This window comes from Bombina bombina, chromosome 4, assembly GCF_027579735.1.
Source record: "Bombina bombina isolate aBomBom1 chromosome 4, aBomBom1.pri, whole genome shotgun sequence".
Classification (NCBI taxonomy): domain Eukaryota; kingdom Metazoa; phylum Chordata; class Amphibia; order Anura; family Bombinatoridae; genus Bombina; species Bombina bombina.
Window position 1 is genome coordinate 937,538,745 of NC_069502.1, and position 15,324 is coordinate 937,554,068.

At 41.3% G+C, this 15,324-nt stretch overlaps 1 protein-coding gene across 3 annotated transcripts in view; it reads left to right on the top strand.

Annotated features, from left to right (window-relative positions):
* MAP4K3 (mitogen-activated protein kinase kinase kinase kinase 3) overlaps window positions 1-15,324 on the top strand; it is a 788,683-nt gene that overhangs the window by 600,289 nt on the left and 173,070 nt on the right. For all 3 annotated transcript variants that reach the window (XM_053711916.1, XM_053711915.1, XM_053711914.1), the window contains one exon: window positions 12,386-12,444. In XM_053711916.1, the coding sequence (XP_053567891.1) occupies window positions 12,386-12,444 (59 nt within the window). The remainder of the gene's footprint in view (window positions 1-12,385; window positions 12,445-15,324) is intronic.

Sequence of the window (15,324 nt, forward strand, 5' to 3'; positions counted from 1 at the left end):
TGTGTCTCTCCTCAAGGGCGATGTCACCACTGGACGCTGACAGTAAAGGGGTAGAGGTATCACCATTCTTCTCTACCTTTCTATACCGGGCAGGTTCTAGACCCGGAGCGGAGCCCCAACCCTCCGGTGTCTACACAGTGCTCGTGCTCAGCCGGCTTACTGGTGTGAGTTCGACGTTGTCCGTTGCATTACGGCGCTCAACCTAGGTGACAGACGGGTATTGATGAGCTCTCTTACTGCCGATCTGGAAAAAACTGTATTGTGTCACTGCTATACACCCAAACTTTTACCACTATAGGGTGTTATGTCGTTTTTGGGCGTTTTGTTCAATTAATTTCTATTACACGGAACCAGAGTTTGCTGAGCTCCGTAAAATTGCGACTGCTCCGTTCAGTGGCTGGCTCCGCCCCCCGGGAAATTGTAATTTTAATATAAAGTTAGGGGGAAGTTAGGTTTAGGGGTTACTAGTTTAAATTAGTTTATTGCGATGTGGGGGGCTTTCGGTTTAGGGGTTAATAGTTCAATTTAGTATATTTCGTTGTGTGGGGCTTGCGGTTTAGGGGTTAATAGGTTTATTATAGTGGCGGCGGTGTAGGGCTTAATAACTTTAGTATAGTAGGGGCGATGTGGGCGGACGGCAGATTAGGGGTTAATAATATTTAAATAGTGTATGCGATGCAGGAGGGAAGCAGTTTTGGGGTTAATTACTTTAGTATAGTGGCGACGATGTCATGGAGTGGCGGAATAGGGGTTAATAAATGTTATTGGTGGCAGCGATGTCGGGAGCAGCAGATTAGGGGTTAATAACTTAAATATAGTATTTGCTATGCGGGAGGGCCTTGGTTTAAGGGTTAATAGGTAGTTTATGGGTGTTTAGTGTCCTTTGTAACACTTTAGTTCTGAGTTTTATGTAACAGTTGTGTTGCGTAAAACTCATAACTACTGCTCTTAGATGACGAAACGGATCTTTTCGATCTAGGCTGCAATGCAAGCTTTTTAGCCTCACTGCAAAACTCATAATGACTGAGCTATGGAAGTCCCATGAAAAAACGTAATTTTTACGTGTACGGGACTGACATTGCGTTACAGGCTAAAAGGCTTGCGGTATAGCTATACTGACAAGACTCGTAATGGCTGCGGTGCTGTTTTTTTAGCGTTAAAACACAAACGCACAACTTGTAATTTAGGTGTATGTTAGGTAATGTTGATAGATTCATAGTCCAGCAGGAGAAATATTTGTATAGAAATAAGTCTTTGTAGGATCGATCAGTTTGATTGATGAATTGCTATTTAAAAACAGTGTTAGTCAGAAGTTATAGTTTCATGAGTACTCAAAATTTCTTCGTACCTCGCTGTGTCCTATAATCTTGACTTAGGGCTAGGTTATGAGTGGCAGGCTAACTATAGCACGCAAGCAATATGGGGTATTTCACAGATCTCAACAGAAATAGTGCCCATATTATGAGTTGAAAGTAATCGCGTTCGCTTGAGCGCAATTGAATTTAACGCACCTCAGGTTAGCGCAACTTCAGAGCTCTGGTTAACTGTAACGCAAGACAAAAAAGTTGCGCAAAAAACATAAAAAATGCATTTAACAGTACGGTTACACTCATAATAATACTGTCTGATAAAAAAAAGAGGTCTGCAAAGGGCTTTAACATAGAGATACATGCATACACATGTCTAAATATGTATATGTGTTTGTATTTATGTATATGTACGTGTGTGTGTGTATTGGAGCCCTTTGCAGTCAAGTAGCTGAAAATATGAAAAAGCATATTTATGCAATATTCATATTTAACTGTGTATGTACTGTAAATATTTCACATTCCGATGTTCTTCACATAGGAGAAAATGTTCTAAGTATTTTAAGTAGATATTCATATATATATATATATATATATATATATATATATATATATATATATATATATATATATATATATATATATATGTAGGTTTAGATATATATTTAAAAAAAAAAATACATTAGATATATATATATATATATATATTAAAAATATTTACTTAAGAATAAATTCTTCACTGAAGAACTTTGGCGTGTGAAATATTCATAATAATGTCTGGTTTAGCACACTTGAATGAAAAAAAACGCTATCTGGTTAGCATGCGAGTATGGTTGTTAGGGTTTTTGCAGTTTGCGTGCTCCATTGAAGTCTGTGGGAGAAAATTTTAATGCATTTGCTAAATTCAAAGTTCCACTTTTTGCGCTTGTCGGGTTTTTGCTCTCGAGCAAACTTTTTACTTTCAACTCATAATACAAGCGCAACCCAACAAGCACAAAATGCCTCCATCTAGCTAAGTTAACGTGTGAGTGCTAAACAGTGCTTCACTCGTAATCTATTCCTTAGTGGGATGATCCGACTGTAAGCAAACGGTCAGCCCGCCAAGCTTCTCCCAGTTTTTGTACCACAACTTTCTTAGGGTCTTACTACTACACGGCTTCCACAGACTTTTCACTAGTGTATAATACAACAACTATAGAATAAATAAACTCAAATAAATAAATAAGAACTATTTTTTTTATTACTTTCGAATGGGTTTCTGAGCTGTGTAAATAATCTATATAGATACAACTACTTGTTTAGAAGAATAAACATTTTTGGAACAGTTCCTTGGGGATAGGCTTGTGCCCAATAATAGAAGGCAATAGCACTTCAGTATATATTAAATATCACACTTTTTGTTGATAATAAAGTAACCATAAAACCATAATGATCTGGTAAGAATTGGTTAGTATGGTAAAAAAAAAATATATATTATTTTAATAAAAAATTATAAAAAAAACAAAGCTCAAACAAACATTATATTGCTCCATTCAGGGGCGGAACTACAGGGGGTGCAGAGGTCGCAATAGTGTGACATTATGCTTCACTCGTGTGTCTGACTACAGGGGTTAGTGTTTCTGTTTTACCCATTGGTGTTTATGTGTTTGTGTGTGTATGTATGTATGTATGTGACTGTGTGTGTATGTTTGTGGAACCAGCAAATTACAGACCTTGTTATTACAGCATGGGGGGACAGGGGGTAAACAGTGTCAGTCTATACAGTACCAACAATCCGGGGGGCTGGACCATGTCACAGACTACTGTGGTCACTTTATAATGTACTGGGGCTGGTACGGTGTCACTGACTCACTATATACAGTACTGGTGGGTTAAACAGTGTCACTATATACAGTAATAGGGTGTCAGACCATCTCCCAGAGTGTGGGCATAGGGTACCTCCTTTTGCAGACATGTAATCTGATTCACATTTTTTTTTCTGTTAAAAGTAAAAAAAAAAAAAAAAAAGATATGAATCAAATTAATTTTTTTTGGGTGGGGGTGGGGGGGCCTTCTTAGATTCTTGCACCTGGGCCCTGTGGTTTCTAGTTACGCCTCTGGCTCCATTACCTTATCCGGATATGTTTTTTGTTTTTTTTTATCAGTGCCTTATTAATTTCTAGCTACTACTAGCTGTATGCTGTATTTATATTCATTGGCTATTGTATTTTTTCTGCAGGGGTTGATTGATTGCTTCTAACTCTATATACAAAATACCAATGGATCTACAATGCAGAGTCTGTAGGGATATGTGCTGTACTTTGATTTGCTTTTTTTTTTCTTTCTTAAATATATTCATTTTTTTTGCCGTCTTATTGTTATGTATCTGTGTTCTGTCATGTGCAATCAGCATTATGTGCGTTGACGGTGCATTTTTCAATATGATGAAATGTAAGCAGGGACTATTTGTTTTCTTTACAAAATATATTTAAATGCAACGTACAACCTCTATGAATCACTTTGCATACAATAAGTCTATGGGGCCCATTTATCAAAGGGCTTGCGGACCTGATCCGACACTGCGGATCAGGTCCGCAAGACCTCGCTAAATGCGGAGAGCAATACGCTCTCCGCATTTAACATTGCACCAGCAGCTCACAAGAGCTGCTGGTGCAACGCCGCCCCCTGCTGACTCGCGGCCAATCGGCCGCCAGCAAGGGGGTGTCAATCAACCCGATCGTATTCGATCGGGTTGATTTTCAGCGATTCCTGTCCGCCTGCTCAGAGCAGGCGGACAGGGTTATGAAGCAGCGGTCTTTAGACCGCTGCTTCATAACTTGTGTTTCTGGCGAGTCTGAAGACTCGCCAGAAACACGGCCCTTCAAGCTCCGTACGGAGCTTGATAAATGGGCCTGTATGTGTGTGCAGGAGATAAGCAAAGATGGGTCATTTGTTTGAACAAAAACGAATAACAAAGTTGAAATAATTTCTCCACCATTAATTATTGAAACAAAACATAGAAAGACCATATGGACAAATATTGGATTTATTCATTCATTTTGTTCCGGTAATGAACAAATTTGGGAGAAAATATTTCAACTTCTTTATTAATTTGTCAAACAAAGAACACCAGGACTTGAAACTTGAATCCAGTATCCGGGACTTGAAATTTATCAATGAGGGTCACTAGTCAAGAAAAAGAAGTTACTTATGTATAGTGGTGGTTCTGCTGGGGCGGGGCAAGGTCAAGATAAGAGGTAAAGGATAGAGAGAGAATATTTCTAAACAATAAAGGTTGGAATATCTTGTGGGTGATGAGGTTGCTTATCTGTACCTGCTGCAACCTTCACATGTAGTTTTAGGGTAAACTTTTTGTATTCCCATATTTTATGATCTAGAAGTACCCCCTATGTATGGGTTGAGTTCCTATTTAGCTCAGTGTTACAGATAAGAAAATGCTAATTTCATGCATGTCTATTGGAATTTATTTAAATGTCACAAACTGTTGGAAATTTGCAGCTTTGCCAACAGTTCAGTATTTTTAATATGAAACTTAATAAAAAATACCTAAGCAACACCATATACTATTTAATTGTCTGTCTTTCTCCGTAGAGCATGTCATTTTAAGATAATCGATCCTGCATAACTGTTTGTTTAACCCAGCAAAGGGGTTAAACACACAATAGGAATTCTGCTCAGGACTTGCAGAGCACTGCTGGTCCTTTGCAGAAAACACCATTGATCTAATCAGCAGCGCCATATCTGAGTCATGTGACTATCACTGCTGAATGGATGAGCGGCATCAGGACCAGCAGTGCTCTGCAAAGTCCAGAGCTGTATTTCTTTTTTTACTATATTTCCATTTAAAGGACCACTCAATGCAGTAGAATTGCATAATTAACAAATGCAGAATGAAAAGACAATGATTTAACACCTACTCTGAATTTCAAATAAGCAATCGATTTTTTTTTTCTGACAAATTTATTTTTCTTCCATTTTCCGTCCCCCTGTATCATGTGACATAAAACAGCCAATCACAGACTAGTATACATATACCCTGTGAGCTTGTGCACATGCTCAGTAGGATTTTGCACTCCAGAAAGTGTGAATATAAAAAGACTGGGCAAAATTTGATAATAGAAATAAATTGGAACGTGTCTTAAAACGGCTGCTCTATCTGAATCATAAAAGTTTATTTTGACTTGAGTGTCCCTTTAATTAATTGTGTTTACATGTTGCATTTAACTGATTTATAGTTCTATTCATTATTAGTAGATCATAATTTATAAGCTGTGCTTTATTAAACGTGATACAGGAGGGAAATCAAACAGTATTTGTAGTTTTTGCAAGATTGGCAATCATGATACCGATTTTAAATCCCTTAGAAAAATGATGATTCTGTCTGCTCTGGCATTTGTTTTGTTTAAGCATTATCAGTGCTGTGTTAGTTTATAGAGTAGATAAAAACACCTATTATTTTCTAATCAAGTATAATCTAGAAATTGATGTAAATGTGAGATGTCTGCCGCTCAACTAAAAATAAGAAAGAAGTGCAATATTTTGATATACTTGGGGCCCCTTTTTATGCTCTAATAATTTATTGCCCTCATATTTATAAAAGCTTGAACTAGTTCTCTTCATTTCATGTAGTCATTTATTGTGTCAAATTGATATTGTTTTGTGAAACACTGTACATGTTTACTTGTGTCCACTTTAGGAGAGCTGTAAGAATGAAGAGTAAGAGTACCTAAAAGGGACATTAAACACTAAATACATTTCTCCAACATAGGTGTGTCCGGTCCACGGCGTCATCCTTACTTGTGGGATATTCTCTTTCCCAACAGGAAATGGCAAAGAGCCCAGCAAAGCTGGTCACATGATCCCTCCTAGGCTCCGCCTTCCCCAGTCATTCTCTTTGCCGTTGTACAGGCAACATCTCCATGGAGATGGCTTAGAGTTTTTTGGTGTTTAAATGTAGTTTTTATTCTTCAATCAAGAGTTTGTTATTTTAAAATAGTGCTGGTATGTACTATTTACTCTGAAACAGAAAAGAGATGAAGATTTCTGTTTGTAAGAGGAAAATGATTTTAGCAACCGTTACTAAAATCGATGGCTGTTTCCACACAGGACTGTTGAGAGGAATTAACTTCAGTTGGGGGAAACAGTGAGCAGACTTTTGCTGCTTGAGGTATGACACATTTCTAACAAGACTTGGTAATGCTGGAAGCTGTCATTTTCCCTATGGGATCCGGTAAGCCATTTTTATTAAATAAGAATAAAGGGCTTCACAAGGGCTTAAAGACTGGTAGACATTTTTCTGGGCTAAAACGATTGATTTATAAACATTTTTAATAGTTTATAGCTTTGAGGAGTTATTTTATTCTTGGGAATTATGTTAAATAACTGGCAGGCACTGTATTGGACACCTTTTTCACTGGGGGCCTTCTCTAATCATAGGCAGAGCCTCATTTTCGCGCCTCTATTGCGCAGTTGTTTTTGGGAAGCAAGGCATGCAGATGCATGTGTAAGGAGCTCAGATACATAGAAAAAACTTACTGAAGGCGTCATTTGGTATCGTATTCCCCTCTGGGCTTGGTTGGGTCTCAGCAAAGCAGATACCAGGGACTGTATAGGGGTTAAATATAAAAACGGCTCCGGTTCCGTTATTTTAAGAGTTAAAGCTTTCAAATTTGGTGTGCAATACTTTTAAGGCTTTTAGACACTGTGGTGAAATTTTGGTGAATTTTGAACAATTCCTTCATACTTTTTCACATTTTCAGTAATAAAGTGTGTTCAGTTTAAAATTTAAAGTGACAGTAACGGTTTTATTTTAAAACGTTTTTTGTACTTTGTTATCAAGTTTTTGCCTGTTTAACATGTCTGAACTATCAGATAGACTATGTTCTGTATGTGAGGAAGCCAAGGTTCCTTCTCATTTAAATAGATGTGATGTATGTGACACAAAATTTAGAGAAAATGATGCCCAAGATGATTCCTCAAGTGAGGGGAGTAAGCATGGTACTGCATCATCCCCTCCTTCGTCTACGCCAGTCTTGCCCACACAGGAGGCCCCTAGTACATCTAGTGCGCCAATACTCCTTACTATGCAACAATTAACGGCTGTAATGGATAATTCTATCAAAAACATTTTAGCCAAAATGCCCACTTATCAGCGAAAGCGCGACTGCTCTGTTTTAGAAAATACCGAAGAGCATGAGGACGCTGATGATAATGGTTCTGAAATGCCCCTACACCAGTCTGAGGGGGCCAGGGAGGTTTTGTCTGAGGGAGAAATTTCAGATTCAGGGAAAATTTCTCAACAAGCTGAACCTGATGTGATTACATTCAAATTTAAATTGGAACATCTCCGCGCTCTGCTTAAGGAGGTGTTATCTACTCTAGATGATTGTGACAATTTGGTAATTCCAGAGAAATTATGTAAGATGGACAAGTTCCTAGAGGTCCCGGGGCCCCCCGAAGCTTTTCCTATACCCAAGCGGGTGGCGGACATTGTAAACAAAGAATGGGAAAGGCCCGGCATACCTTTTGTCCCTCCCCCTATATTTAAGAAATTGTTTCCTATGGTCGACCCCAGAAAGGACTTATGGCAGACAGTCCCCAAGGTCGAGGGGGCGGTTTCTACTCTAAACAATCGCACTACTATCCCTATAGAAGATAGTTGTGCTTTCAAAGATCCTATGGATAAAAAATTAGAGGGTTTGCTTAAAAAGATGTTTGTTCAGCAAGGTTACCTTCTACAACCAATTTCATGCATTGTTCCTGTCACTACAGCAGCGTGTTTCTGGTTCGATGAACTAGAAAAGTCGCTCAATAAAGATTCTTCTTATGAGGAGATTATGGACAGAATTCATGATCTTAAATTGGCTAATTCTTTTACTTTAGACGCCACTTTGCAATTGGCTAGATTAGCGGCGAAAAATTCGGGGTTTGCTATTGTGGCGCGCAGAGCGCTTTGGCTAAAATCTTGGTCAGCGGATGCGTCTTCCAAGAACAAATTGCTTAACATACCTTTCAAGGGGAAAACGCTGTTTGGCCCTGACTTGAAAGAGATTATTTCAGATATCACTGGGGGTAAGGGCCACGCCCTTCCTCAGGATAGGTCTTTCAAGGCTAAAAATAAACCAAATTTTCGTCCCTTTCGCAGAAACGGACCAGCCCCAAGTTCTACATCCTCTAAGCAAGAGGGTAATACTTCTCAAACCAAGCCAGCCTGGAGGCCAATGCAAGGCTGGAACAAAGGTAAGCAGGCCAAGAAACCTGCCACTGCTACCAAGACAGCATGAGATGTTGGCCCCCGATCCGGGACCGGATCTGGTGGGGGGCAGACTTTCTCTCTTCGCTCAGGCTTGGGCAAGAGATGTTCTGGATCCTTGGGCGCTAGAAATAGTCTCCCAAGGTTATCTTCTGGAATTCAAGGAGCTACCCCCAAGGGGGAGGTTCCACAGGTCTCAATTGTCTTCAGACCACATAAAAAGACAGGCATTCTTACATTGTGTAGAAGACCTGTTAAAAATGGGAGTGATTCATCCTGTTCCATTAGGAGAACAAGGGATGGGATTCTACTCCAATCTGTTCATAGTTCCCAAAAAAGAGGGAACATTCAGACCAATCTTAGATCTCAAGATCCTAAACAAATTTCTCAAGGTTCCATCGTTCAAAATGGAAACCATTCGGACAATTCTTCCTACCATCCAGGAAGGTCAATTCATGACCACGGTGGATTTAAAGGATGCGTATCTACATATTCCTATCCACAAGGAACATCATCGGTTCCTAAGGTTCGCCTTTCTGGACAAGCATTACCAGTTTGTGGCACTTCCATTCGGTTTAGCCACTGCTCCAAGAATTTTCACAAAGGTACTAGGGTCCCTTCTAGCGGTGCTAAGACCAAGGGGCATTGCAGTAGTACCTTACTTGGACGACATACTGATTCAAGCGTCGTCTCTATCTCAAGCAAAGGCTCATACGGACATTGTCCTGGCCTTTCTCAGATCTCACGGGTGGAAAGTGAACGTAGAAAAAAGTTCTCTATCTCCGTCAACAAGAGTTCCCTTCTTGGGAACAATAATAGACTCCTTAGAAATGAGGATTTTTCTGACAGAGGCCAGAAAATCAAAACTTCTAAGCGCTTGTCAAGTACTTCATTCTGTTCTTCTTCCTTCCATAGCGCAGTGCATGGAAGTAATAGGTTTGATGGTCGCGGCAATGGACATAGTTCCTTTTGCGCGAATTCATCTAAGACCATTACAACTGTGCATGCTCAGTCAGTGGAATGGGGATTATACAGACTTGTCTCCGACGATACAAGTAGATCAGAGGACCAGAGATTCACTCCGTTGGTGGCTGACCCTGGACAACCTGTCACAAGGGATGAGCTTCCGCAGACCAGAGTGGGTCATTGTCACGACCGACGCCAGTCTGGTGGGCTGGGGCGCGGTCTGGGAACCCCTGAAAGCTCAGGGTCTTTGGTCTCGGGAAGAATCTCTTCTCCCGATAAATATTCTGGAACTGAGAGCGATATTCAATGCTCTCAAGGCTTGGCCTCAGCTAGCAAAGGCCAAATTCATACGGTTTCAATCAGACAACATGACGACTGTTGCGTATATCAACCATCAGGGGGGAACAAGGAGTTCCCTGGCGATGGAAGAAGTGACCAAAATAATTCAATGGGCGGAGACTCACTCCTGCCACTTGTCTGCAATCCACATCCCAGGAGTGGAAAATTGGGAAGCGGATTTTCTGAGTCGTCAGACATTTCATCCGGGGGAGTGGGAACTCCATCCGGAAATCTTTGCCCAAATAATTCAATTGTGGGGCATTCCAGACATGGATCTGATGGCGTCTCGTCAGAACTTCAAGGTTCCTTGCTACGGGTCCAGATCCAGGGATCCCAAGGCGACTCTAGTGGATGCACTAGTAGCACCTTGGAGCTTCAACCTAGCTTATGTGTTCCCACCGTTTCCTCTCATTCCCAGGCTGGTAGCCAGGATCAAACAGGAGAGGGTATCGGTGATCTTGATAGCTCCTGCGTGGCCACGCAGGACTTGGTATGCAGATCTGGTGAATATGTCATCGGCTCCACCATGGAGGCTACCTTTGAGACAGGACCTTCTTGTTCAAGGTCCGTTCGAACATCCGAATCTGGCCTCACTCCAACTGACTGCTTCGAGATTGAACGCTTGATTTTATCTAAGCGAGGGTTCTCAGATTCTGTCATTGATACTCTTGTTCAGGCCAGAAAGCCTGTAACTAGAAAAATCTACCATAAAATATGGAAAAAATATATCTGTTGGTGTGAATCTAAAGGATTCCCATGGAACAAGATAAAAATTCCTAAGATTCTATCCTTTCTTCAAGAAGGTTTGGAGAAAGGATTATCTGCAAGTTCTTTGAAGGGACAGATTTCTGCTTTATCTGTTTTACTTCACAAAAAGCTGGCGGCTGTGCCAGATGTTCAAGCTTTTGTTCAGGCTCTGGTTAGAATCAAGCCTGTTTACAAACCTTTGACTCCTCCTTGGAGTCTTAATTTAGTTCTTTCAGTTCTTCAGGGGGTTCCGTTTGAACCCCTACATTCCGTTGATATCAAGTTATTATCTTGGAAAGTTTTGTTTTTGGTTGCAATTTCTTCTGCTAGAAGAGTTTCAGAATTATCTGCTCTGCAGTGTTCTCCTCCTTATCTGGTGTTCCATGCAGATAAGATGGTTTTGCGTACTAAACCTGGTTTTCTTCCGAAAGTTGTTTCTAACAAAAATATTAACCAGGAGATAGTCGTGCCTTCTTTGTGTCCGAATCCAGTTTCAAAGAAGGAACGTTTGTTGCACAATTTGGATGTAGTTCGTGCTCTAAAATTCTATCTAGAGGCTACAAAGGATTTCAGACAAACATCTTCCTTGTTTGTTGTTTATTCCGGTAAAAGGAGAGGTCAAAAAGCAACTTCTACCTCTCTCTCTTTTTGGCTTAAAAGCATCATCAGATTGGCTTATGAGACTGCCGGACGGCAGCCTCCTGAAAGAATCACAGCTCATTCCACTAGGGCCGTGGCTTCCACATGGGCCTTCAAGAACGAGGCTTCTGTTGATCAGATATGTAAGGCAGCGACTTGGTCTTCACTGCACACTTTTACCAAATTTTACAAATTTGATACTTTTGCTTCTTCTGAGGCTATTTTTGGGAGAAAGGTTTTGCAAGCCGTGGTGCCTTCCATCTAGGTGACCTGATTTGCTCCCTCCCATCATCCGTGTCCTAAAGCTTTGGTATTGGTTCCCACAAGTAAGGATGACGCCGTGGACCGGACACACCTATGTTGGAGAAAACAGAATTTATGTTTACCTGATAAATTACTTTCTCCAACGGTGTGTCCGGTCCACGGCCCGCCCTGGTTTTTTAATCAGGTCTGATGATTTATTTTCTCTAACTACAGTCACCACGGTATCATATGATTTCTCCTATGCAAATATTCCTCCTTTACGTCGGTCGAATGACTGGGGAAGGCGGAGCCTAGGAGGGATCATGTGACCAGCTTTGCTGGGCTCTTTGCCATTTCCTGTTGGGGAAGAGAATATCCCACAAGTAAGGATGACGCCGTGGACCGGACACACCGTTGGAGAAAGTAATTTATCAGGTTAACATAAATTCTGTTTTCACCCACCTCCCTCTAATTATGGGTGCAGCCATGTTGGAACCTAGGTTACACTGCAGGTATCTGAAGGAGAGTTGCTGCACATGTGCAAACAGGTCAGCACTGGATTGCTGTAAAAATGTTAGATTTCAACATGGCGGCACCCATGACTAAAGGGAGGCGGGAAATAACCTCAGAACTGTTGTTATAAAATGCATTTAGTGTGTAGTGTTTTACCCAGTAGTCCCTAGGTTGCAAGAGTTTAAAAAAAAAAGTTTAGAATTGATTTTGCTACCTGAGAACAATGATAGTTTAAAATGATGTAAGAAAGGTTTAGGTATAAGTTTAACTTCACTATAGTTTAATGGGTGGTTGTAGTGAATAAACGGTGCCATATTGCACTATACTCAGTATATTTTGCCTAACTACAGTGTTTTCTTTTTCCTTTTTTTATGCTTAGGATCTCCAATTAGAGTATGGCCAAGGACCCCAAAGTGGCTACTTTCTCGGCGCAAATAAGTGAGTTATATTTAAAGTATACATGAAACGTGCAGCCACAACATAACTGCACAATATTACTTATAGAAGTTAACATTTGTCATGCTTATGTAAGGTTAGTAAATGCGGGCGTGTTTAAAGAGAGTTGCATGTTCTCTAGTTCAGTTTATATTAAATGTAAACCGGTATTATAAAAATAGTGATGTCTGTGCTTCTTTCTAACTGCTTATTGAGAAGTAACCATTAAAACAACCACCAATACAGCCATCAGGATTCCTATCAGCCGGTGATCAGTGATTATGCTGTTCAATTCAGTTGTGCACAAACATCTATTTTCAGATTGTTAAATGATCATTTTAACAAAATTTGAGAGATGTTGAATTAACCACTCATTCATATGCACAATACATCTGTTTTAATGTAAATATCCCTTTAATTGCCTGATTCTGCTTCTCAGACGTTAAAGGGACATACACTCAAAATCACAATTTCATGATTTAGAGTATTTTTTAAGACACTTTTAAATTTACTTCTGTTATCAAATGTACTTTGTTCCTTTGGTATCCTTTGTTGAAAATCATATGTACATATCCTCAGAAGTAGCAATTCACTACAGTGAGCTAGCTGTTTTTGTCATTGGCTCACCAGATGTGTCTAGCTAACTCCTAGTAATGCATTGCCACTCTGGAACTGGGTGTTTAATCCCTTTGAAGAGTACCTGAAATTCTAATAAAGAAGCCGCAGTCTAAAAGGGACATTAACCCCTTAAGGACCAGACAATTTTTCAATTTTCTTACCCTTAAGGATCAGGGCTATTTTTAAATTTCTGCAGTGTAGTGTGTTTAGCTGTAATTTTCCTCTTACTCATTTAAAGTACCCACACATATTATATACCGTTTTTCTCGCCATTAAATGGACTTTCATTTCATATTTTCATCATCCTATATAATAAAGGGCCAGGTATGTTTGTCAGATGCAGTCATGTGCGTGGTCGGGCGGAGCGGGCATGGCGAGGGGGCGTGGCTGGATGGAGTGTTGTGATGGGGCGTGGTCGGCCGTGAGTGGGTGTGGCTGACCAGGAGTGGGCGTGGTCTGGGAGCAACAAAGAGTGGGGAGAGATAGAGAGGGGGATGAGGGGGCAAAATAGAGGGGAAGAGAGAAAAAGAGCAAAAGAGGGGGGAGAGAGAGTTAAAGAGAGGGAAAGAGAGAAAAAGAGCAAAAGAGGGAGGAGAGAGAGTTAAAGAGAGGGGAGAGAATGCAAAAGAGAGGGGGAGAGAGAAAGAGAGGGGGTAGAGAGAGCTAAAGAGAGGGGGAGTGAGAGTTAAAGAGAGGAGGAGAAAGCAAAAAAAAGGGGAGAGAGCAAAGGAGAGGGGGGAGAGAGAGCAAAGGAGAGGGGGGAGAGAGAGCAAAGGAGAGGGGGGAGAGAGAACAAAGGAGAGGGGGGAGAGAGAACAAAGGAGAGGGGGGAGAGAGAACAAAGTAGAGGGGGGAGAGAGAGCAAAGGAGAGGGGGGAGAGAGAGCAAAGGAGAGGGGGAGAGAGAGCAAAGGAGAGGGGTGGGAGAGAGCAAAAGAGAGGGGGGGGAGAAAGAGCAAAGGGGAGGGAGAGGGGGAGAGAGCAAAAGAGAGGGGGGAGAGAGCAAAGGAGAGGGGGGGGGGGGAGAGCAAAGGAGAGGGGGGGGGGGGAGAGAGCAAAGGAGAGGGGGGGGAGAGAGCAAAGGAGAGGGGGGGGGAGAGAGCAAAGGAGAGGGGGGAGAGAGAGCAAAGGAGAGGGGGGAGAGAGAGCAAAGGAGAGAGGGGAGGACAAAAGAGAGGGGGGAGAGAGAGCAAAAGAGAGGGGGAGAGAGCAAAAAAGAGAGGGGAGAGAGAGCAAAGGAGAGAGGGGAGAACAAGAGAGTGGCAGAGAGAGCAAAAGAGAGGGGGGAGATAGCAAAAGAGAGGGGGGAGAGAGAGAGCAAAAGAAAGGGGGAGAGAGAAAGAGAGCAAAAGAGAGTGGGAGAGAGAGCAAAAGAGAGGGGGGAGAGAGAGCAAAAGAGAGGGGGGGGGGGGGGAGAGAGAGCAAAAGAAAGGGGGAGAGAGAAAGAGAGTGGGAGAGAGAGCAAAAGAGAGGGGGGAGAGAGAGCAAAAGAGAGGGAAGAGAGAGAGAGAGAGAGCAAAAAGTACTACAAAAAATGGCCCATGTGCACAGGCTTTAGGACTAGTATCTTATAATTTACTATAAAAATTTTTTTATAAAATATGATGAAAAAATGAAAAAAACTCACTTTTTTTAACTTTGACCCCCAGAATCTGCAACCACCAAAAAACAACCATGCTAAATAATGTTTCTCACTGAAATTATTTACAAACAGCTTGTGCAATTATGGCAAAAATGGTTGTAAATGCTTCTCTGGGGTCCCCTTTGTTCAGAAATAGCAGACATATATGGCTTTGGCGTTGCTTTTTGGTAATTAGATGGCCACTAAATGCCACTGCACACCACACGTGTATTATGCCCAGCAGTGAAGGGGTTAATTATGGAGCGTGTCTACACCAACGATGGGTGCCCACCCGCCTCCCTGCAACGGCTCCCATCCACCAACGATCGCACCATCACTGGCCGATGCAGAGAGGGCCACAGAGTGGCTATCTCTGCATCGGTGTGTTAGAATAGGTATTGCAGTGATGCCTCAATATCGAGGCATCACGGCAATACCTTGAAAGCGGTAGAAGCGATCCTGCTTAAAACCCCTGACGACCAGTTTTTGTATGATATACCCTGTATGACGGTCGTTAAGGGGTTAAACACCTTTTTTTTTTTTTCATGATTCAGATAGAGAATACAATTTTAAACAACATTCCAATTTACTTCTATTATTGGATTTGCTTCATTCTCTAGACATCCTTTGTTTAAGTAATAGCTA